This window comes from Culex quinquefasciatus, chromosome 2, assembly GCF_015732765.1.
Source record: "Culex quinquefasciatus strain JHB chromosome 2, VPISU_Cqui_1.0_pri_paternal, whole genome shotgun sequence".
Lineage (NCBI taxonomy): Eukaryota > Metazoa > Arthropoda > Insecta > Diptera > Culicidae > Culex > Culex quinquefasciatus.
Genome location: NC_051862.1, coordinates 189,636,860 through 189,662,489, shown reverse-complemented (window position 1 = coordinate 189,662,489; position 25,630 = coordinate 189,636,860). Strand labels below are relative to the sequence as shown.

General features: G+C 35.6%; 1 protein-coding gene across 1 annotated transcript in view; it reads right to left on the bottom strand.

Moving 5' to 3' along the window:
* Nucleotides 1-25,630, bottom strand: part of LOC6044238 — a 75,949-nt gene that overhangs the window by 14,429 nt on the left and 35,890 nt on the right. The window contains exons 3-6 of the mRNA XM_038253581.1: nucleotides 8,759-8,972; nucleotides 2,271-3,448; nucleotides 1,885-2,183; nucleotides 1,684-1,782 (exon numbers count right to left, since the gene is read on the bottom strand). Coding sequence (XP_038109509.1) covers nucleotides 1,684-1,782; nucleotides 1,885-2,183; nucleotides 2,271-3,448; nucleotides 8,759-8,972 — 1,790 coding nt within the window. The remainder of the gene's footprint in view (nucleotides 1-1,683; nucleotides 1,783-1,884; nucleotides 2,184-2,270; nucleotides 3,449-8,758; nucleotides 8,973-25,630) is intronic.

The following is a 25,630-nucleotide window of genomic DNA, read 5'->3' as shown; positions in this document are numbered from 1 at the left end:
TCAAAAAGGACTTTTTTCGATTGTAGCAGGTTCCCGGTGGCCACAGCGCCCAAAACCGGTTCTGCTAGTCGGAATCGCAAAGTAGACATTCTAACCATTCATTTGCGGCCATGACATCCAAAATCGGTCAAGATTCCGAATTTTGGCAGCCAAAAACATTTCTGGGTCATATAGACCCGAGTACCATAAGTGTATGTACGAAACGAAGACCATGGCCAGGTTAATCAAAAATACAAAAAAAGCAAATGTAAAGCAATCTTCTTTGACGACCCCCGGGTCTTTTGTGGTCTCTATTGCAAGATTCTGCTCATTTCTAGGGGTCCGAAGGTTATGTGGTGTGAGTCACCCAAAACCTCTTTTACGCAAATGGACCGACGTTTTACTTCCCCATCCGATAGAAGGCGTGATCAGGCAAATCTCATCTCGGAAAAATGCCACCGGGTCCGTCTGGGATTGAACCCAGACTGGGGTGAGAGGCTACCACGCTAACCAACCGAACCCCGAAACATACTAAGATATTTCAAAAACATAGCTGATTACATTTATACAGAACAAATGAAAGGTTTGTTTGTTGAGGTCTTAGAACCAAAAAGCTCACAGTTGAAAATAATTGTCTATGATCAGTAGCGCAACCAGACCAGACAGAAGAGGGAGAAAGGACTTAGTTTGGGGAAATTTCAACTTACGGTATTTGTGGATGACCCTCGGCCAAATCAAGAACAAATTTAGGCAAAAGTGGAGGAAGGGGCGGGGGGGCACGTGCCCCCTAACATAGCCCCCTCATCCACTTGGTACTGACAGTGTCTATGATTTATAAAAAATAAATAACTAATAAATAAATGGTGCATATCAATCAAGATTCTGAAATTGGATTGTTCGAAAAAACATTATCAGATTTTTGTAAATTGAAAGAACACGCATGGAGCTGCGTCTCCAGCAAAATGTACAAGAAACCCATTTCGAAGGAGAAGCATGGTATTATTTTTTTGAATTTTTTTTATAAACTTCCATTTTTCACACCATCATGTCGGAATAGAAAATCTTGACTTGGTCAGTTCCATGTACCATTTTTTAAACAAATCAATTTGCTTTAAAGCAATCGAAAATGCATCTTATCCGAAAGTAGGTCTTGAATTTCCAAGCAGCCTTGCTTCAATGTGATAAAGACAAAAATTTGCATGTAAAATGGGCGTGTGCAGCGTTGAATGGGATTGTTTACGCTCATGCGGGTTGTTAAGATTTTTTTTTTTTCATTCAATTTACACTTCGCGCTTTTGTGGGGCTGATGTTTGTTATCTTTAATGCAAATGCAGTTCTGCTGTCTATCGTTTCTCCTGCGGTTACAAAACCGAAACAAAATTGTTATGGCCTTATTAATTTTCAAAAGTTTCTGTCACGCTACAGCTAAAATATAACATGAGGTTTTACATAATTCAAAATGCATTCAACTGTGCGGTGCGCGTGTCTCCTTTCTAAAATTAATCTTTTTTTCTCGTGCACTTTACCTTAGGCTTTTTGCTTCCGTTGAATAGCCAATAGCAAATTGACACACTTCTTCAAAAAAAAAAGACCCCCGTATATATTTTTTTTTCGCCTTTTGTGACAAACTCGTTTATGCCCCATCGATTGTGAAACCCCACGACCGTTGGGAAATTTGAACCCCTCCGCGCGCGCGCCACTCACCTCAAGCTTATACGCTTCACACATGATCACCTGGGCCACCTTGTCATCGACGTCGGCAATAATAATGCGGGCGTTTTTCGTTTTCAAATCCAGCAGATACTGCGGACGAGAGAGAGAGAGGGAGAGAATAGATGAAAAATAACGCAAAATATATACATCAATTCGCCGAATTCCCGCTCGAAGGTAGCAAACTTCCTATACCTGATTCATCTCCTTTTCACCGCGGTCACGGGGGAACTTCTTGTTCGAAATCAGCTCGATGTGGTTCTCCTTCAGCAGTGACTCCATGTGCGAGATGTACTCGGTTGACTTTTGGCCGTCCTCCGTCAGCGCCGCCACCCGGTTCCAGTTGAGCTGCTTGAGGAGCCGGGCGTACACGTGCTCGTACTGGCGGTTCTCGCCGATGGTGCGGAAAAAGTACGGATACGTTTCCCGGTCGGAAAGGAAGGCCCCCTCCGCCGAGTACGAGATGACCGCCATCCGGAAGTGCTTGGAGACGCCTGCGAGGGGGAGAGAGGGGGAGAGAGGGGGGGGAGGTTAATTAATTACGTGTCGCTATGGGTTTTGGGAGGGGGGGGACCACCTACCGGCGATTGGTTCGACGGTATCGCTGCACGCCGGTCCCAGGACGCCAATCATTCGCTCCTTCCTGATGTAATAGTTGATGAAGGTTTTCATAACGGTGTCGGCACGGCATTGACCATCGCTTTTCAGTATGATGAGCCGATGATTGGGCAAAATTGTGTCGTTGAGATTAATCGTTTGCTGGGCCATAACGGCCGCCGGCATAATTCCCAAGTATGCTTTTCCCAGCCCAGACAGCGGAAAGATGCCGCCAATGTAGATGTCCTCCTTCTGTTCCCCACGTGGTTTCCACTGGTGCCACGTCGCTTCGTTCGTCTTGAGCCACTCGCACGCAATTTGGTTGTAGTACATTGGGACAGCATGCTCGTCGTACTCCAGATTGGTCTCGTCTCGGGCTCGCAGGATCTGCTCTTCGTATTTATCGTACAAACTAATTAACGCATGAATGTCGTGCCGGTCAAAATAGACCCTGATCAACGATTGGAGCGCATGCTGGGAGCTCTCAAACTCGTGGGCATGATACTTGAGCAGTGGCGTCAGCTCGTACTTGCAGCCCGTGTTGTTGCTAGCGACGATTTCCTCACATCTCGGCATCGTCACCGACACGTACTCCATCGTTTTGCTATCGATTACCTCCGACGGGGTCCAGTGGAGCACCAGGAACTTTTTCCCGCCCCGCCGGTCCTCCCCGTATGCCTTCATCAGATAATTAATACCGAGCTTAATTTTACCACCCAGCCAGATGACTTTCAGCTGAAACTTGAGCTCATCAATATGCTTCACGATGAATTTGGTGTCCTCGAAGTGGGGTGCCAACACCAGGGCACATTTTCGTCCCTGTTTGCACTGCTCCGGCACGTACATCCCATCCATATCACAATTATCGCGGCACCTTTTCTCCGCCCAGCCCTTCAGCACCTCCAGCATGCTGTCCGCCACCTCGAACTTCTTTATCAGCTCGTAATACTTTACATCGTTGACGTCCTCCTGGAACATGGTGTAAGGGTACAGCTTCGGAAACACATCCTCCTTCCGAATCAACGGCTTCGGAATAAACAGCCCAAACCGGCCCGGATGTGTAATCGAGCCGGCCTCCTCGATTTCCGGTGGGATTATGTGGTAGTCCGACAGCATCCACACCTCCAGGTCAATGGTCGGTTCCGGCCAGCTTGTGCCATCGCTGCGTGAAGAAAAATATAGATATTTTCATTTTTGGCACAGCAAATTTTATGCGCACCCGTTGTAGTGTGTGCGTTGAAGGATTTATGGCGGAAACGACTCCAGCTACGCTGGAACCGCACTGCAGTATTGTTTCAAGCTACAAATTCAATTTTCCTCTCCGGACAACTGTATCCATGCTCAGCAGGGCATGTCCGTCCAGTCGCAAGACATTTTTGCCCGTACATTAGCTATTTTTGGATGGTTGCATAAAACGGGCAACACTAGGAAATGGAATATTAAGTTTGCTGCCGCAATTATTTGAACTGGTTTTCATTATTTTGATTTATTTTTTATTTTTTTGCACTCATCAATCATGTCTCGTTGAAATGATTGCCGGCAAATTGGTGAAATAAAAAGGCATAAACGTAATGAAACAATGCTCAATTTCAGTAATAAAACATAGACTCAAAAAGCTGGCGCAGCTCTATTTTCAAGAGCACAGCAGAGCGGTCTTGTTTTGTCCCTGATTATTTTACTGCACTTTATTTTTTATTAAATTTACCAACCAATGCCTACTACTTCATTCGTCGGTGAAGTATCCCATCAAACCCTTTCAACTTCCAAATCCGGATATCTTGGAGGTCGTCTAAGTTCTTAGGCATCTCTATAGGATATCCAATCATCCCCAACTTCCCCCTTTGATCGTGAGTAGTCGACCAGAAGGACAAATGGGCGGTAATGTGTCATTCGGCACATTCCTGACGCATTTATTTTCCTTATCGGCGCCAACCTAGCTATTGCGAGCTTTATGCTCGGCTAGAGTACGGTCAACCCAGCTAAGCTAAACTAATACTTATATATTTTTTTAGCTAAGGGAATTATCAGTGTAATCTTCGGTCCCCAAAACTACTGTCTATGTAATGATTTACTATTTTGGAATAAGAAGACAACGACATTTTTGGTTGCTGTGCACCCTTAAATAGTTTGGAATAACGTCATGATTCGAATTCCCGGACGCTTCGAAACCCGGACACTTCATTTTGTTTTATCAATTATTTGAATATAAGTTCGCATTATAAATGCCAAAACTGTGTTATTTGATGAACTCCAACATCAACTTTCATTTAAAGTTTTTTTGAACGCTGTAGTTAATGCCAAAACAATTAAATACAATAAAATTATAAGTTTACCAAAAATGCGAAACATTTCACTTGAAATATTTCATAGGCGTTCGAAGCACCGGGAAGGCAAAGCAGAAATTTATGGTTTCGATTTCCTTAAATTCTAGCATTTTTTTATATAAACTATCGATTGTTTTGATGTTAACAGCTTATTTGAGACCTAAAGAATGCCATTCACTAACATTTCAGTCCAAATTTGTGCGATTCATCACTAAAATCGAGTGTCCGGAATTCGAAGCAAAAGTGTCCGGATTTCGAATCAGCTTTTATCAGTATCCGGGATTCGAAGCACAACAAGTCATCTTAATTTTGAAATTCTGATGAAAAATTGTTTGAAAAGACATATTTTGCATGCATTTTCTTGAAACTAACTGATGATATTTCTACATTTCCAACTTATTACATGATTTTTTGCCAGCTATAACAAAAATGATATGCTACTAAGTGTCCGGATTTCGAATCATGACGTTACAAGACTATGTCATAACCTCGATGTATTTTTTTCAGCCAACTTGATTATAGTGAGGATTTTTTTTTGTAAATATTATTCATATTTTTTGCAATTTGATAATAAATTCAAATGTACTTGAAGTCAAAACAACGTTAATGATTAGGTGATTCTATAATTTTATAGATTTATTTCAATCATAAAATTAACCTTAGTTAACCGTTGTCATTTAAGACTACCGTCCAAAGGGGTGTCATTGCGTCTGGGAGTGGGATTGGATGCATGCAAATTCAAATATTTTATTTTTATTTTTTATTTTCATTGTTTTACACTTTAAACAAGATAACTGAAGCACTTAGTAATGGATAAATAAAAACATAATATTGCAAATAAAATTACAAAAAGCACGAAATTTTAAAATCAAAAATGTTGCTCTTAATTAAAAAAAATACCCTTCTGGGTTACAATCAACCCCCGATGGTTGGTCACTTTTTCGTTTGACACTGTTTTAGTTTGTACCCCGTTGGTTAGTCAAAGTCAAACTAAAAAGTGACTTTGTCTAACTAAATAATATTTTTGCCGGAAAGCTCGTCCAATTTGACTTCATCCATAAAGTATGTCACGCAAAAATCGGTCAATTCACTATCCTGGTTACTATACTACACTGAAAAAATATTATGTTTTCAGTTATGAGCAATGTGATCAGCTTAATCTGTAAGCTCATACATCCAATTGAAATGTGGTCAAAGACAAACTTATGGGAAATTGGACGAGCTTTTCAGTTAAAAATATTTTTGAGACTGAAAAATTAAGTCTGTCATATAGAAATTGCCAAAACCCATAAAAAAAAACCTATTTTTTCAACATTTTTATTTAAAAAAAAACCCCTGTAAATTCACAAGGATTGGACTTAGCACAATAGTCAATATAGAGCCTTTTATGTAAAATTGTCTGTAAAATCGACTCTCGAGTTTGGTTTTTGAAAATTTTGACGTTTAGAGCACTTTTCAAAAACACAGTTTCAGTAAATGATTTTTGTATTTTTTTAGGTGAGTTTCTCCATCCTGCATTTTTCATTTTTTTTTTTTGTAACATCTTCACAAATAAATTGAACGAAAAAAAAATCGTGGGCTTACTTTCAAATTTGACTTTTAAACTTAAAAATCAAAAAAATCAAAAAAAGTGCAGTGTTTTTTTCGGAAAGCATGCAATGGCTTCGAGATACAGCAATATTTAAATTACGAAATACAAAAATATTTAAAACACTTACGCCCTTTTCAAATGTCATTATCGAGTTTAACTGGCTCCATATACACAAAAATGGCATGTATATGCCTAGGATAACATGTCTACAAAGTTTCATTGAAATCGGAAAGGGTCGAGAAATAAAGTACCTAAAAAATTCCTGCTTTGGGCTGGAATTGCTCCATGTTCATAAATAAAAGGGATCGTACCGCTATTCCATCACGGGATATCAAAAAAGGACCTCGGATTCGTGATTAGGGAAAAAACCCCTTAGGACAAAGTTTCACGCAAATCGAAGAGGGGTCGGGGCAGATTATTCTGGTTTCGGGAAACTTAGACAATTTGTTTTTTTTTTTCTAGTCTGGCGCCAGTTGTTGACGCACTTTTCCAGGTGTTATGAATTGACGTAAATCTTAAAATTGTTGAGCGTACGTAAATAATAATCTGTTATTTATGTTTGAATAGTTGTGTTCTTTTGAAACCCTTGAAACCAGGGTTTTCTGTTGTCTTTTGTCTATTGTCTGTTGTCTATTGTTATGATGATTTTTCTAAATAACATGTGCTTCTAATTGTTCCAATTACAGGGTGACGGTTTTCCAGATTTTGTTTTTTTGTTTTTTTCTTTACTATAAATTTAGGCCGTTGCAAATATTTTGATAAGTTTATGTCACCCCCTTTAAAATTGGTCCGAAAATCAGGGGTAAAATTTTTTTTCCAAGAAACTTCAAAATTTCCATGAAAGTATAAGTCTAATCAACTGAAAACAATCTAAAAAGCATTTTTCTGCATTGATAATCATGTTTAGCATGTTTGGGCTTGTTTAAAAATGTTTAGAATTTTTATGAAATTCCAATGTATAGGACAGCAAAAAAAATATTTTTCGAAAAAATAAAATTTTCCTCAATACTTATAAATTTTGGGAACTAATGATGGAAAAACAACTGGGCAGGTATATAATGCATTTTAAAATACTTTTTTGAATGAAATGTTGAAACCATGGCACGTAATTTCAATTTCTATACTTTTTTATTTCAGGTTAGTTATCAGGAAACCCCGAATGTTCCCAATTGGCGGAAAATAACTTTTAAAGATTGCCAGAGTTTTTTTTACCAAAATATAATTTAATATTGAGGTTGCCGTGAAACACAAAATGACTTATGGACGTCAAAAAAGGAAATTACCTTTATACAGCGAAATTAACCAAGTAAGGGAAAAAAATATAAGGATTGCTATAGTCGGGAGATGTGAAAACTGAAATTATTTTGAAAAAGCTGTACCATCTTAGAAGTAATAAATAAAAATAATATTAAAAAAAAAACAGATTTTATTTGAGGAGTGTAACTGCTAAGTATACTTTATGGTTAATTTTGGGGTCCAAATTTTTTTGGCTTCTCCCAATTATAATTTTTGGAATTTAAAGTTTACACTTTCTGCATAAGAAGATCAGAGAAAAATTGGTCTATTCGAACTTGAACATTGAACATCCAATGTTCTAAGCAATTTAGAATTTTCCAAATAATTTTTTGATTAGTTTATATAATTTTGCATCGATATTTAGAAGTTAAAAAATTCCCGGGAGTTTAGACTGAATTTCCCGGGAATCGAGACGTTCAAAAATGGTCGATTTCCCGGGAATTCCCGCTCGTCACCCTCTAGATCCATTGTTTGACAACTGACTACTGAACGCAACTTGGAAAACGAACAGGCGGTTATTTCTGCCAAGTGTTTACCACCTGTAGCAACATATTTAAAAAAAAACTGCTCCATATCTGCACGTGCTCCCCATCCACCATATCGACGTTGTCGTGCTATCTTGTCGCACATCGCTCTTTGACTTTCCGAGAAAACCGCGTTTTTATGTTTGACCCTCGAGGATTGACCTTCAATAAACAAAAACTAGAGCACGCAATGTACCGTCAACTGGGGTGAATTGGGACACATGGGGCGAATTGGGACAGCAGTTTTAATCATGTTAGAGCACAATATTTTGATTTTTCTCGTTGGTTTCGGATAGAACACACTCAGACCAACAAAATGTGTACATCCATTTCCAAATTTAAATCCTTTAAGTGCTCTTACTACTACTGTCTCTATTCAGACTGTAGTCCCGATTCGCCCCAGATGACGGTAACTATTCTTTGCATATACGTGTGTCAAACGCGTTCTGACCTGAAATCCCTTTGGCCTGTTGTCGCAGGGTGTGTCGAGAAAGCACGGTAAGATTGAAGCTTATATAATAATATGAGTGACAACAATGCAAGGAGTTTTTTTCCGTTTTTTATATCTCTGGATTAAAATCGAATTTTGGGGATCTATGAAAGTCAAAAGGTGGCGGTCTTAACACAATTTGGACCAAAATGCACATGCGACAAGATAGCACGACAACGACGATATAGTGTTGTAACAAAACGGCACTACTCTCGAGAGTGGGAAGTAAACATTCAAGTATACTCACGACACAAGGTTCTCCAGCGTGACAAACAGACGTTCTCGTTCGATTTCGTGCATGCGCTCGTACAGGTCGACCAGCTTCACGTTCCGGTAGCCGAGGATCTCACGCAGGAATATGCTGTAGATCCGGGAGATGACTTGATGGGTGTACCGGCGGCTCACCTGGATTGCGATCGAATCGTTCTGGTTGCGGGACGCGAACCGGGGCAGAAGGTTCTCTGGAAAACGATAAAAGGGAGAGAGAAATATCGTGATTACCTGATTTACGACGTAATTCAACTGATTATTTCATTAAGTATAGTTTCAGTCACTTTGATATCGCTGGTTGAATTTTTGATGAAATTTATTTCGGGATCTGATACGGCATATATCTAATACGCAACAAGTGTTACACAAAATGGCGCTCCTAATTGCTCGGCGACCACATCTCTCTACTTGGGTAATATAAAAATAGGCTCGATGATGGCAATAAATTTTCGAATTCCTAATTAGCTCCCCCTCTCGTCGTCCCTCATTCATAATTCATGTTATCGAGCGAACACCGCACCGAATCACAGGTCCGCCAAAAGCTGCAATGGTCTCGCAGGTCCGAAGGTCCACCAACGGCCCACCGACTTTGTATCGTCGTGGCCATCCCGTGCAAAGTTTTGAATAAAGTGGTGCGGACTTGAGAACCAACCAAGGAACCAACCATAACAAAATCTCCCGCGTGTCTCAGGCGAAGAGTCTGAGAAAGTTTTGCGCCGCAGCTCATTTCCGTGGGGTCGTCGTTTATTTACGTTTTCGACGGACGATCCAAATGAAAAACGTTGACCGTCGATCGTCTCACGCACGTAAACAACGCCCAAAAGTAGAGTGGTCCGAAACCGGCAGGTTTTCATTCACAAATTTGCACTTCCTCCTGCTGTGTTTAAGCCGCGGTTGGGCTTTGAGTTTTGTTGCTGCCAAGAATGAACATTTTCGGTGTTCAATGTCATAACATTTGTGGTTGTAACCCGTTGGGTGAATGTGACTCCAGTGGAAATAACCTTTTTTAGCGAAAAAGAAACAACGCTTCCGGATGTCGGTCAATGACTTGGTTTTCAAAATAGCTTGTGGCTAGAAGCAATGATACGGGAAGAATATGATTTATGTGTCATAAAATAGATTTCCCTGTTTTTTTTTTCGATTTAAAATTTATAATTTGCCCATTACTGTCTTATTTTTCTTGATATTTTTTTGATATTTCAAATCGCCAACCGAGTATCGACATGCATTTTAGGAAAAAATATTTAACTTTCTACAAACTTTTGGCATTAGTGTTGCGATATTCAGGTTTTAGAGATTTTGTGATGCTTGTTGATATATTGAAAAAATATTTTTTAAATCTGAGTACGATTTTATTAGTTTTAAAGGTGATTTTGAAAATAATAATAAAAGCCGAGAATACAAGAATAGCGAAAAATATACTTAAAACTCAAATAATAAAGAGGTGAACTGGGACAGCCTGATAATTTACATTATGAGAACGCACTAGCGTGCACAGGGTGGGGAAACTGCCCCACCATCCTCAGAAATTTGTTCTAAATTTGGTCAGGGGGTGTCCACAAATGACGTATTTTTTCAAAACGTTCATAGTAGTAGCCCCACATTCCTCAAAGAGCTGGGCACGCTAGTGATGAGAAGCCAAACTAGATTTAGGAATAAAAATAGTATAATTCTGATAGTCTTTCAGATATCCGAGTCCAAATCAAATGGTATAAAAAAACCTCAGAGGTTTTAAATTTTTTTGAAAATCTTTTATGACTATTTATAATACTTTGATCAGTGCTGCCTATTATCCGGTGTCCCTAGCAAAGTTGAACCTAAGCAGTTTTATCTTGATACGAGAACCTTCCTCCCTTTTGCACCAATAATATTGGCGGAGTCTATAAGTGTATTCAGGAAAACTTTACCTCCCCCCAGCTATGTCGTGATTCAAAGCCATTGTCGACTCTCCTCTCTCTTCCTTCCAATCAGGGTTTTCTATTTCCACCAAGCCGCACGACAACCCTTTTGCTGTTTGGTTTTTAGCCGCTCTCGCGTTTCTGGACACTTCCCTCCACTTTACTTCAAGTAGGAGGTCGGCAACGGTGTGAGTATCAGGTCTCCCCGGGTTGTTTCGAGCTGCCCGAGCTTGTCGATCTCATTTTAACCGTTTCTGTTAATTAATGTTATTAATGTTGACGTTTTGTGGCGTGCTAAAATACACCAACGTGAACGCATTTTCGACAAAACAAGTTTTGGTCTGTGTGTGTTTATTTTTTCTTTCAAAGTTGGCGTGCTGTGTGTTGGTTCCAAGGAACGGTAAAAACATTGAAAGATCAACGGTGATGATTTAGAGCTGGTGCTATAATTTGAAGTTTATTAGATTTATTATCTTTATTATGCTTGGAAGGAACTTTTCAAGCCAACTCAATTAATGCCTTCCCCACATTTATGAAGTAATTTTATCCAAAACAGCAATATTCACCTTGTCAATAATCTATTAATGTAACTTTACCACTCATACCTCTTCTTTCAAAAACATACGGCAGTTTTTTTTTTAAATTTAGCTACATTTTGCAAAAAACAGATCTTTCAAAAAATTGTGTTTTGTTTAACACTTAAACGCTCGGGTAGTCATTTGACCGTCTTCTTAACAATCTTAGGCTGGTGCAAATTTTATTTAAAGTTTTTGTCATAACTCCAAAATTTCAATGGGAATTTAAGTGCAATCAGCTGAAATCAATTTAAAATCCATTCCCCTTCGTTAAGAATCATTTTTTTGCATGTTTGGGTTGATTTAAAAATCCTTTTAATTTTTGAAAATTTTCGATTTTTAGTATCGCAAAAAGTTTTTTTATTTGCTAAAATGTTTGTTTTCGTCAAATGTTACATTTTTTGAAAACTAATAATTTTAAAACAACTATGGAAAATGCATTTTAAAACACTTTTTGCATTCAAATGTTGAGACTATGGCTTGTTATGCCAACATTTATATTCTTTTTTTTTTGCTCCTTTCAGAGTCGAGGGACAAAAACTTTGAAAAATATTTGCATTGCCTTATAACTTTTGATAGAATTGAAGAAATTGGAAGCCTCCAGTGGCAAAAGATCCAGATTTGTTAATATTTTGAATTGTCAGATGGGGGACAAATACCAATTAACAAATTAGGCCAATTCTACAAAAGTTCTAAGATTTTTAAGAAAAAATATTGGTCAAATGACTACCCGAGCGTTTGAGTGTTAACCTACCTCTTTATTAATTTGAGGAAATCAATTTATTCTATCGGTAAAATTTGGGGATACCACAAAAATTTAAAAAAAATGTGAGACAAATTGTGTTCACCATGCCAATAACCATGCTTGGAAGCGCATTGTGGCTCAAGATAATTTTTTTTAACGAATTCCTGGTTTTAAATATCGTATTTCATAATATTGTGCAATTCTTTAAGCTGAAATCAATATAAACTGGAAGACTCCGTGGCACGTTGGATGGCAACTACGGCCTTAAAGTCGATTGCCGCCTCCTCCTCCTGGAAATTTTCGTTCAATGTTTGCCCCTCTTTTTACTGATATTTAGTCCGTGAAGATGATGTGATTGTACATATTTGTATAACTGTGGAAAACAGTTGTTTTAAATCAAAATTTAAAAAATTGAAGATAGAATAGAAAAAGAAAATAGAATATTTTGAATACTAGAGTCATCAGGGGTGACATGGGGTCTGGGGGTGAGATTGAGAACTGGACTACAAGATTGCAACACTACAATATTGAATCAGCCTAAACTTACATTAAACCAACGATGGCGCAAGGCGAAGGAGCGTTATATGGAGGTTTTTTTCGCAAAGTGAGTGGCGAAGGTAAACGAAGTTGTATAAAACTATGGCTCGTTTATAAAACAAGCTTTTATTGTACTAAAGTTGTATAAAGAAAAAAAATCGTTCCAAACCAATCCGCTGGATGACGAATTTCCAAAGCTGCGCGTGAAGGCAATTCTCAGCCAATTTTGACCACTTTTGAAAGCATCCGGCTACCGGTCATAAAAACGTCTCCGTAGCCACTTTTAAATCACAAAAATCGTTCGATACTTCGATTCTGACATTTGGCCCGATAGCTTCCACGGATGGACACTATTTGGGGCACCAACACCACCACCACCACCACCATCAGCAGGGGCCACGATTGATCTGAGCCGAGAAATATTTCGATGATGTTTTGGGTTTGCTGCGACACCAGTCTAAAATTGTTTTTATTGCGACTGGCGGCGGCAGGCAGGCCACGAAACACACAACCAACGCAATCGGCTACCAGCACAAACGCTCGGACGACGAGATTTATTAGCATGGGTTGGGTTTTTTAGAATTGGCCACTTTTTTCCCCCTTCCACCAGAAGTGTGTGTGTGTGTGTGTGTGTGTGCGTGTGTGGCTGTGTGTGATATATGCTGCCGTTTTGACGCGACAAAACAACAATCGACACGCATGTGTTTGTGTGCTGTCGGATTTTCAAAAAAAAAAAAACGTTCTGGGCAGATTCTGGGACATATTCATATCATCAGCATAAATGGGCCAAGTGCGCGGAAATTAAATTCTACCGACATCGCCCCATCGTCGTAATTTCTTTTGGAGGCAAGCCGTTTATCTTTTATGAAAATAAGCTGTTGAAATTAGCCATATCCGGACGACGACCGTGGGGGGATTTGTAACTAACCGAAATAAAGGAGCAAATGTGCTGTGTTAACGGTTTTCGGGTTAGCTTGTAATCTGCGCTAATCCTGCTTTAGGGTTTTGGTAAGCTCCAGTCAAGTCTCAGATTGACAAATGAGATAGTAGAAAACAAATGAGATAAACGAAGAAATGTCAAACGACTGATAACTTAACCCTCTATAACAAAACCCCGCCTTAAGACGGGCTTCGAATTAAAAAATCACCAAAAATCCATTTATCAACCAATTTTTGATCTTTAAAAAGCACTGGAAATCCATTTATCAACCAATTTTTGATCTTTAAAAAGCATTGGAAAGAAGAACTGTTAAAATTTAAGAAAATTTATGGGTTGAAAGTTTTACTTGTTTGATGTAATTTTTCCAATCTTTTTAAAAATGTATTTTTTTAGGGGTCAACTTTGGCTGTGTTTTTCACTATCATTTCCTATATTTTAAGTAAAAAGAAGTATGCAGTAATTTTTCTAGTGTCCCAGACTATGTCTCTACGAATTTAAATGATAATGGTGCCTTTTGATAGCAGAAAATGTGAAAAACAAGCAAAAAATTGAAAAAGTGACTTTAAAAACGTGAAAAATTAGGTCAAAAAAATTGGGGCAGTAGAGGGTTAAGATTATACAGCAATTCCCCACGAAAACAGCATGATTCGAAAAAAAAGTTCTCCAATCGAGCTCAATTTTTTTCTGGGGGATCCTTGGCCGAAATAATTAGACCCGTATTTTTTGTTTGGCCATTAGGGTGACCTACGCCGTGTTAGGGTGGTTTGAAAAATGGCAATTTTCGTCGATTTTCGCAAAAACCCCTTTTTTCAAAAAATCCTATCTCCGCGCCATTTCATCCGATTTTAGCTGTCCTAGACGCAAAAGAAAGGTGATTAGTTTGTCATCGATACTCTGAGATACGATTTTTTGAAAATAAAAACTGGATTTTTCGACGCGCCACGCTCAAAAATGGGAAAATGACGAAAACGGGAAAAAAACGACTTTATTCACTAAAACTGCGATAACTTTAAAATTTCAGCGATGACCTATACATGTTAGGGTACCAATAGTTGCATCTTTTAATTACGAATGTTTTGGTACCCTAACTTATATAGGTCATGAAAAAAGTGGTTTTTGCGAAAATCGACGAAAATTGCCATTTTTCGAACCACCCTAACACGGCGTAGGTCACCCTAATGGCCAAACAAAAAAATACGGGTCTAATTATTTCGGCCAAGGATCTCTCAGAAAAAAATTGAGCTCGATCGGAAAACTTTTTTTCAAATCATGCTGTTTTCGTGGGGAATTGCTGTATATGGAAGTACAATATTAAACTCGACAACAACCACGAACAATGACTATGAAATATTGTATGATAGCCTTCAGAAATATTGGTTAAAGTTGTATAAAAATGTGTAAAAGACCACAAAAGAGTGAGCAAAAAAGAAAATAGATCATGATTACCAGATCATTCATAGTTTTTTTTTAATTGCTACGTTTTACAATTTCTTAAGTGTTTTTAACACACGAATATTTTATTGCTGAAAACGAACTGGAGTCCAAATTTGTTTAAAATGCTCAAATGGTTGATGCTTGACCGCCAGTCGCAATATTTTTTGTATGGACATTTGCCCACGAGGGGTGTACTGTAATTATTTTTTCTTATTGACAACTTTTTTGTTAAAAATCAATGTAATCAAACAAATTAGATATTATTCCAAAATATAAAGCGATTCCACTTCAAACCAGTAGGGTCTAGCTCAAATTTGGCATGTGAGTTCCTAGGGTGGTTGTTTCCGAAACAGAGTGGTCTAAAAAATTGAGATTTCTGTAGATTTTTGCAAATATCACATTTTCTCCGGAACGGTTGAACCAACTTTAGATCGTCAGTCGTCGCGTTTCAAACGAAATCTGATTAACTTTCCCTTGCTTTTAATGGAAAATACTCTACATTTTAAAAACATAGCCGAATACACTTATAGATCAATTGAAAACATTGTTTGCTGATTTGATGGTCTCAGGGCCAAAGAGCTCATATTCGGTATACGGTAAATTAATTGAACATGAAGCAGAGAAGCCCTTATTGATCACAACGATAAAGCTTATATTTCTGATTACAATGCAAAAGGTCATTGTAATCAGAAAAATAATTTTTATCGTTGTGAACAATAATATCACAATTTAAAGCATATCTTAAGGGGAAGTGGTCTCCGCTGGATCGGATTTCCAGTTTTTTTTATTTTCTCAGCTCTGGCAAAAATCGGTTTTTAATTATTTTGAAAAACTAATCTTGTAGTGCAATAGAGGAGATTCTCAGCTTTCCGAAACACTATAGAACATTGAAGTTTTATTGATTTTATGTGTAGCTGGATTTCGGACAATAAAAATGCGGTACGCTTAAAAAAATCGAAAATTTTTTCTTCCACCCAGGATAACTCCCGTAAAATTCGACTTATCGCCTAAAGGAATCTTGCAAGGTTGTAGCAAATTTTCTTACGAGTAAAATGATACCATAACATCGATACTTTCTGTGAAAAATAAATGAGCTGGATTTCGAGTTTTGAAAATGTTTTGGAAAAAAACGCGCCCAACAGCAGCAATCAATCAACACACGCGATGACCTTGAGACGGATGGAAGAACGAAAAGGGAGAAATAGCGGGACTCAGTAAAATATGATTTGCCTTGCTTGTGATGTTGAAGAACATGTAGAACCGCGTGGCGTGAGTGCATGTGCACTTGCCATAATTATTATTGATTTATATTGAACAGGGGACCATCCATAAACCACGTGGGTACTTGGGGGTCGGTTGTGGTGTTTTTGCGATTGTCCCCGCTCCATTTAAAAAGATTTTTTTTGTATGGACGATTGCCCACGAAGGGGGGGGGGGATGGGGGTGAGGTTGAGATTAAAAAAACGTGGTTTATGGATGGTCCCTAGCTCAATTCGCGAATATTCTGAATCAATTGTTTCTATACTGCCGCTCAAATCGAGTCCGTCCCATATGTAATTTCGTCAATTTTGAGTTAATGTTGCAGTTTGATTAAAAATCATGTGAACTATCAGAAAAACCTATAAAATTACTTAGTTTATTCCAGAGAAACTTGTAAATTTCATTTTTTCGTAAATCCTAACACGTAGCCTTATGTGCGGGACAAATTTGTCTTGCGTTTTTCTCGGCTTGCTGTTTTTACATATGGAACGGACTAGATTAGAGCGGCAGTATAGTTCCTAGAGTTCTGTACATGCCATAACAGATTAGAGAATTATTTCTTCGTAAATATGTGGAATCAATTGTTCGAGTAGTGATCTGAGAGACATTTCCACGCATTATGTAATTTGAGAATTGTTTTTCGTCAAGATGTTGAACCATTTTTATTCATTATTCTGCCGGAGTTTCATTCCACAGATTAAAATATATGAAGATTTTTTTTCATGAATATATGGAACCAATTGTTTCAATAATTAGCATAAAAATTGTTCATGCTATAAACGATAAAAAAATTCTTGGTAATATGTAAAAAACAATTATTTCAATAGGTGACTACGAGTACCTTCCACACAGAAAATGATTTAAAAAAAAATCTTCAGGAATACATTCAACAATTTGCTTCAATAGTTGACTGAGAATGTTTGTCACACAGTAAGTGATTTGAGAATAGTTGTTTTTTTCAAGATGTTGAACTAATTGTTTCAATAGTCTGCCTGGAGCTTCTTTCCAAAGATTAATTTCAGGGTGGTTACACTTTCGCAATTTTCGCAGATTTAGCGAATTTTGCGATTTCAATCATTTTTTTGTTAAATTTAATTCATATAAAAAATCTAATCATGTCTTGACTTGGAAATGAGTGCTTGTGACAATTTCAAAAATATTTTTTAAAAATTTTGCAAGAATTTTTGTCATGTGAGCAGTTCTCTCAGATTTCGGTCATTCGATTTTTTTTGTATATTTTAATCAGGCTGAAACTTTGTTGGCACCTTCGGTATGCCCAAAAAAGCAATTTTGCATCATTAGTATAATTTTCCATACAAATTTGGCAGCTGTCCATACAAAAATGATGTATGAAAATTCAAAAATCTGTATCATTTGAAGGATTTTTTTGATCGATTTGGTGTCTTCGACAAAGTTGTAAGTATGGATATGGACTACACTGAAAAAAATGATACACGGTAAAAAAAAATTTTGTGACGTTTTATTTAACTTTTTATCACTAAAACTTAATTTGCAAAAAACACTATTTTTATTTTTTTTATTTATGTTTAAGAGGAAATAAAATGCCAACTTTTCAGAAATTTCCAAGTTGTGTAAAAAATCTTTGAGCGAGTTGTGAATTTTTTAATCAATACTGTTACTACTGTGTTTTGCCCACTTTTGAAACTTTGTTGATACTAAGTCTCACACAAACAAGCCACCATTTTTCAATGTCGATATCTCAACAACTAATGGTCCGATTTTCAATGTTAAAATATGAAACATTCGTGAAATTTTCCGATCTTTTCGAAAAAAATATTTTCAAAATTTTTAAACCAAGACTAACATTTTAAAAGGGCGTAATATTGAATGGCGCCGTCGCTCCGTGCCATACTTTCATGCACTTAGGAGCCCAGGGCGGCAAAGTCCTTGTAGATAAAAGGAAGACACTAGTGGTTGGTACTAGCAATGGTGGCCGACATAAATATTAGTTTGACATTGAAATATTAGTCTTGACTTGAATGTTTTGAAAATATTGTTTTCGAAAAGATCGGAAAATTTTACAAATATTTCATGTCATAACATTGAAAATCTGACCATTAGTTGCTGAGATCTCGACATTAGAAAATGATGGATTTTTTGGGTGAGACTTAAAAAACATCAATTTTCCTGTTTTTGAACTTCTGCATGGCAATATCTCAGCAACTAAGCGTCGTATCAACATTGTCGTCGGATTTTCAACACTGATCAACAAAGTTCAAACAGCAAAATATAGAGAATTTTCTCAGCTTTTCAAAAATATTTTTTTAAAGTAGGCAAACATGTGCATTAATTTTAAAAAATGAAAAAATTCGACTATTTTCAAAAAAGTTATCTAAAAATGAATTTAACTTGAAAACGGTGCGCTTTATCAAAATTTTACTAAAGTTCTTTTTGATTGAAAATTTGATTTTACATCGAAAAATTAAGTTGAAACATTTTTGCGACCAATATTTCGATTTTTTGAAAAAAAAAAAACAGTATTGATTAAAAAATTCATAACTCGCTCAAAGATTTTTTGCACAACCTGGAAATTTCTGAAAAGTTGGCATTTGATGTCCTCTAAAACATATCACCATACATATCATACCGTGTATCATTTTTTTCCAGTGTAGTCCGTATCCATTAGAGTGTAACAAAAATGACTTTTTGGCGGGCATTCAGGGGTTTGTTCTGGTGGGCATACTGAGCCTAAATCCCAAATATGAGCTTGATTGGACGTAACAGGAGCTGGCGCTCCGCCCTTCAATTTTAAATGGGATTTAACACGTAAAAAAAGATTTTTTCAAAAATATCACTTTTTGAGGCATTTTGGCCACCAATGCGTTTACCAAAAACATCACTGGCGTGTAGGCCAGATCCTTGCGCATCTTTTGGTATATATAACATTGAAGTTTGGAGCATCCTGGAGCTCGGTACAGACCTTCAAAGTTTGGCATTTTTTCGAAAAATCGGCCCGGCAAAAAAGATATGCGTCGCACCTCGCGACGCCCGAAACGCCATTTGATTTTGCTGGGACCGATTTTTCGAAAATATGCCAAACTTTGAAGGTCTGTACCGAGCTCCAGGATGCTCCAAACTTCAATGTTATATAAACCAAAAGATGCGCAAGGATCTGGCCTACACGCCAGTGATGTTTTTGGTAAACGCATTGGTGGCCAAAATGCCTCAAAAAGTGACATTTTTGAAAAAAATCTTTTTTTACGTGTTAAATCCCATTTAAAATTGAAGGGCAGAGCGCCAGCTCCTGTTACGTCCAATCAAGCTCATATTTGGGATTTAGGCTCAGTATGCCCACCAGAACAAACCCCTGAATGCCCGCCAAAAAGTCATTTTTGTTACATCCTAGTATCCATACCTACAACTTTGCCGAAGACACCAAATCGATCAAAAAATTCCTTCAGAAGAAACAGATTTTTGAATTTTCATACACCATTTTTGTATGGACAGCTGCCAAATTTGTATGGAAAATTATATGGACAAACTAATGATGCAAAATGGCTTCTTCGGGCATACCGAAGGCACCAAAAAAGTTTCAATTGGATTAAAAAATACAAAAATAAAAATTGAAGAAAAAATACCGATTTCGTAGAGAATTGCTCATGTGTTATTAAATATTTGACAAATCGCTTCAAAAATGTTATTTGAAAATTATAATCAATGTTCATGAAAAATTATCTTAATAATGCATCTAATTTTTTTGTGTATCTTATTCGACTTAATCTTATTTGGCTCAAACTAAATTAAAAAAATCTTTGGTAAAAAGCAAAATGAACAATTACATAAAAATTATAAACAAAATTTTAAGTCTACAACAAAGTCAAATCTTTACAGCTCTCATAAACTTTTTTTTCAATTTTTGCTAAAGGCTGGTTGTTGGTTGTGAAAAAAATTGAATCAACAAACTTTGTTCTGATTAAACTTTAAAATATTTTTAAATGCGTCCAAACATGTTAAATATGATTATCAATGCAGAAAAAGGCATTTTGGATTGTTCTCAGTTGATTAGACTTCTATTTCCATTGAAATTTTGATATTTTTTTTGCCCCCTGATTTTTCGGACCAATTTTGAAGGGGGGGGGGACATAAACTTTGAAAAATATTTGCAACGGCCTAACTGAATATTTTGTTTGACATCCCGCTAAAAGGAACAACTTGCACTTGGTTTTGCAATTTGTCGGCCTTCCAGGAAAATTAAATATGTTTTAATTTTTTAGAATTCTACCGATTATTAAAATGAACTGACTATTTTTTTTATTTGAAAGATATATAAAATAAACTGATTTTAATCGAACCTTCTGAAGCGATCTTGAAAATTTTATTTTGATTTTGGACATAATGTGTATTTATTATTCAAAAATAGTTATTTAAAATGAACTCACTCTGATTCCAGCCATAAAATGGATAATTCTAATTAATTATTAATTTTTTTTTGAAAAAATATGTCATAAATAAAAATTATTTAAATTTGATAAAATAGTAATAGTAAGTAAATAGTTTTTTTTAATAATAGTAATGGAAGTCAAGTCTTTCCAAGCTTATTCGAATTGAATAAAAGGATTATGATTATATTTGAAATTAAAATCAGATTGAACCAGAAAGCAGACTACATTTTCGAATTCTTTGTGACATTTTGTTTTTTTAAATTTCAATACATGTGTGTTTCTATGCGTTTTCAGGAGAACAACTGTTTAAGTTAAAAGTTTCGATATATGCTTAAAAAATTGTTTAAATAGCAATAGGCGATAATCAAAAAATCTTTTATCAGATAAAATTTCAGCTAAATTTTAACATTCTGAAACTCAATTTTAAATCAATTATATTTAAAGTTAAAACAAAATGTCCAAAGATACAAATTGATTTTCGTTTTTCAAAAGTGAAAAAAACAATTTGACGTTATTTATTTTACACAATTTCAATCTGATTTTTTTTAGGAATCTCTGTTAGTTTAAATCATAAATAAACTTTTTGGAAAAAACATTACTGACCAACTCAGTGCATTTTTTTTTTTAAATATGAATGTTAAGACAAACTTAACCAATTGAAAAATATTTGTATGCGAAATATTAATAATGTCACCGCTGTTAGGCGGTATTCATTTATTTATGTCAGGCATTTTTTTTTTTTGATTTTTAATATGTTCTGATTTTTGAGCATTTACATGATTTGCTTTCATTTGCGCGTAAATCACTAGCGATATTATTTTTTCCATTGAGAGCTGGTTAAGCTAATTTGTAAAAAATAGAATTTGAAAGTATTAACAATACGTTTCAAATTATGATGTAGAATTAACCTCCAGAATTTTTTTTTAACCTCCAGTATTATCATTGCTGGCAAGTTAAATGCAAGATGGAATTTTAATTAAAAATAAAATATATAAGAATAAAAAAAAGTTTGATTCACCCAAATATTCATTTTATATACCGAATGTTTATTTCTTGATTTTTGGTATGAAATTTAATTGCACTGCAGTTTAATATAGTCGAATAGATTTTTTCTTATGATTTTTGAAGAACTTTGTTTTTTTTGCAGTATTCTATGTAAACCCCAAATCTATTTCACAAATTTCAGTTTCTGTTGGTGAAACATAATTTATAAAGATTTTTGAAATAGTTCTTAAAAATGGAACAATTAAGAAATACTTTTTCTAACTTGTTTGATAAAAGTTTTTCTTTTGTATCTTATAGTTAATGGGTACTAAGCGGATTATTCTGGGTTCGATTCCCATCTGCTGCAACCTTCCATCGGATGAGGAAGTAAAATGTCGGTCCATTCAAGCTTTCGGACTCCTAGGTTCGAGCAGAAACTTGCAATAGAGACCACAAAAGACCCGGGGGTCGTTAATGTGGATGGTTTGATTTTTTTTGAGTTAATGGGTATTTAAAAAAACCCTGAATTGTTTTGAAATTTCGCGAAAAAATGTATGGCGTGGATTTCGCGGATTTGAAAAAGCTCGGCGCGGTTTTCGCGGATTTGATTTTGGGAAAATTGTAACTACCCTGTAATTTATATAAAGATTGTCTTTGTTTTTTTTTTTTTTTTGCATAAATTTGTGGAACCAGTTGTTTCAATCATTTGCAAAATTTATTTGCCATTCCATAAGGCCTTTGCAAATATTTTTCAAAGTTTATGTCGCCCCATCCCCCTTTCTTCAAAGTTGGCCTGAATAATCAGGGGGCAGAAAAATATTTTTTCGAAAAACTTCTAATTTTTAATAAAATTAAAGTTTAATCAACTGAAAACCAGTTTAAATGCATTTCTCGCACTTTTTTCATCCAAAAACACTTTTTTTTATCCAAATGTTGAAACCTTGGCTTGTAATTTCAATTTTCATATTTTTTTTATTTCTTTTAGTCTGCGAAGCTCCACTTTACAAAGATAAATTTATATGAAGATTGTTTTTTTTTTTTTGCATAAATTTGTTGAACCAGTTGTTTTAATAATTTTCAAAATTTATTTGTCATGCCACAAACGAAAAAAAAATCCTTGGTAATATTAAAAAAAATGAGTTTTTTCCAAAAATATTTTGTTCGAATAATTTGTAATTTTTTTAATAGTTTTCAGAGAGTACTTTTCATGTCATAAATGATTAAAACAATTTTTTCTTTTAATATAAGTTAATTGAATTCAATTGTTTTAATAGAAAACGGAGAGAAACCAATTTCCGTCACTATTTTGTAGTAATTGTTTCAATGGTTTGCCGGAGATATATTGCAAGCAGAATTTAATTTGACAATTATTTTGCTGTCAATATGTTTTTTTTAATTGCACTTCAAGCGCGGTTTGGGCTTGTTACTTGGTCAATTTATAGAATCAATTGTTTACAAGTTATTGGTTTAACAATTATTACATTACCAATATTTAGAACAAACTGTTTCAAAAGTTTATTGGGAACAATACAAACATATTAGTTGATTTGAAAAACGTGTATGTATACATTTCAAACCAACCTACATTATTTCATATACTTTTTAAGAAAACAAAAGCAAAAGTTGACTGAAGGTGACGTTAGAACCATTTGTTAAAAAAAATCTCTTAAAAAACATAGTAAAGTAATTGAATTTTGATTTTTATCATTACAATATATAAATCAAATTGTTTCTATAATTTACTGGGGATACTTCTTACAAAGCAAGAGATTTCAAAACGGTTTCTCGATTGAAATGTTTGAGTTCAATTATTTTAAACATTCTTTTGCGTAACTTATCCACATAACAAGTTTATTTGTGAATCAATCAAAAATCAAAAAGTGATTAGTTCCCTTAATATTTTAATGGTTTTGGGCAACTTACAAAACACGTGGAAGTTTTAGAAGGGAGGTGAGGAGCTTCAAGTTTTAAGGAGAGCTTATTTTGAATTTATAAATAAAGTGCCCATATCGTTTGTTCATGGCCCCTAAGGGGTGATCTGCAAACAACGTAACTTATTTTGTTGACTTTTGTGCTTTTTAAATTAAATTTGAGGAAATAATATAACTGTTTAACTGCGCAACATAACATTTTTAATTGTGAACATTTGTTGCATACAACTTATTTAAGTAAGGGTTCGTCCAACAACAGAGTGACAAAAGTTTGTGAAAAAAACAATCGAATCACGTGATTTTTATTGTTTAATGAATTTCACTGTAATTTGACTTACATAAGGGTGTGGGATAAAAAAAAATCATTGCGTTGTATTAGAATGAACCCTCACGTAAATCAGTTTATCATAAAGGGGCAATCCAGTAACCACGTGATTACTTTTTTGAAAGTTTTAGATTTTTTTCCCCTTGTGAACATCGGTCTATTTTGATTTGTTCAACAAGTTTCATAAAATACTTTTTTTTCGAGTTGCATCAAACTTAAATGACGGAATTTGTGAATGACCCATGTACAATTCTTCTGTAAATATGCTCGGAAACATTATATAACAAATATATAATATTTAATACCCTTTTATCTTCAACAACCAACTACGCATACACCCTTTTTGCCATGTGACCAATATGATTTAAAATTTCGTGACGTTGCAACGCAAACTTAAACCTGTTGTAACTTTGGATCTAGACAACCAATTAAGTCGCTCTAGATTGCATTTGAAAGCTCTTTCTAAGTACAAAGAGCATCCGAAATATCAAAATGATTGAATGTTTAGTTTTTTGTTGACATAAACAAATGTCCCTTTTTCGTGACGTTGCAACGCAATAAAATGGTAAAGTTACACTAGTTTGAAAAAATACTTAACTTAAGATAAACTGCAAACCCATGACATTTCCGTTTAGTACAACTAAAAACCTACAAAATGCAATCAAAAGAATATTTTTTGGATTTTATTTCGCTGAAAACCAGGAGTTTTTAGAAAAATGTTTTAAAACGATGATTTTATCACGAATTGATGCATAACCTAACCAACTTGTACAAAATGATATTCAAATGATCATTTAATGAAAACCATGATTTTTGAAGCTTCAAGTAGTCTAGAATCGAGGAAAAATATCCAAATAGCTCATACACGCTTTTCAAAATTTCATCCCAAGGTGTTGCCGGAGAATGTGTCTGATGAATATTACCATCGTTTTTTTTCTGTGTTGTTACTAAGTGGTTACCAAAAGTAAGAAAGAAAAATTAACAATAACAAACTGATCGAGATTCTGTCATATGTAATTCAAATTGTAATTAAAGAAAAGATTCTTTTGCATCAACAAAATTTTCAATTACTAAGCGGTTTTTAACAGAGGTAGCATATCTTAGAAAAATATTATCCAAGACTTTTTTTTACCTCGTTTTATAACAAGATAAAAAATCTCAAAAATTATCCAGTCTTGCTTAAAATTAATTTTCAAACCTTTTGATGCTTGCTCTTTTCTTATTGAGTTATATTTATTTCTTTCTAAATCCTCTTTTGAGAAGCTTTTATTTTTTTGTAATGTTCTAATCAATATGGGGGTTTCTGGCCACTATTTATACGAATACTTTACAAGAAATGTTACTGAAAAGGAAAAAAAAATGATACCCGTATTGAAGAGCTTTGCTTTGCTTTGTTATGGCCATATCATAGGTCTTCGGGAAATAACCGGCAGAAAAATATATTGGAAAGCAATTTGTAAAATGATCTGACAAATGGAAAATGTTTGATATCTATACTGATGGGCTTCGTGCTAGCCGGGTTCGGTGGTGTAATGATAAGCGTGGTTGCGTCTCATCCCAATTGGCCTGGGTTCGGTCCCAGTCGGCCCCGGTGGCATTTTTCGAGACGAGATTTGTCTGATCACGCCTTCCGTCGGACGAGGAAGTAAATGTTGGCTCCAGTTTAACTTAAAGGTTAGGTCGTTAGCTCAGTCCAGGTGTATGAGTCGTCTCCCTGGGTCCTGTCCTGATGGAGTCGCTGGTAGGCAGTTGGACTCACAATACAAAGATCGTCAGTTCGAATCCCGGGGTGCATGGGAGCTCAGGTATAAAAAGAG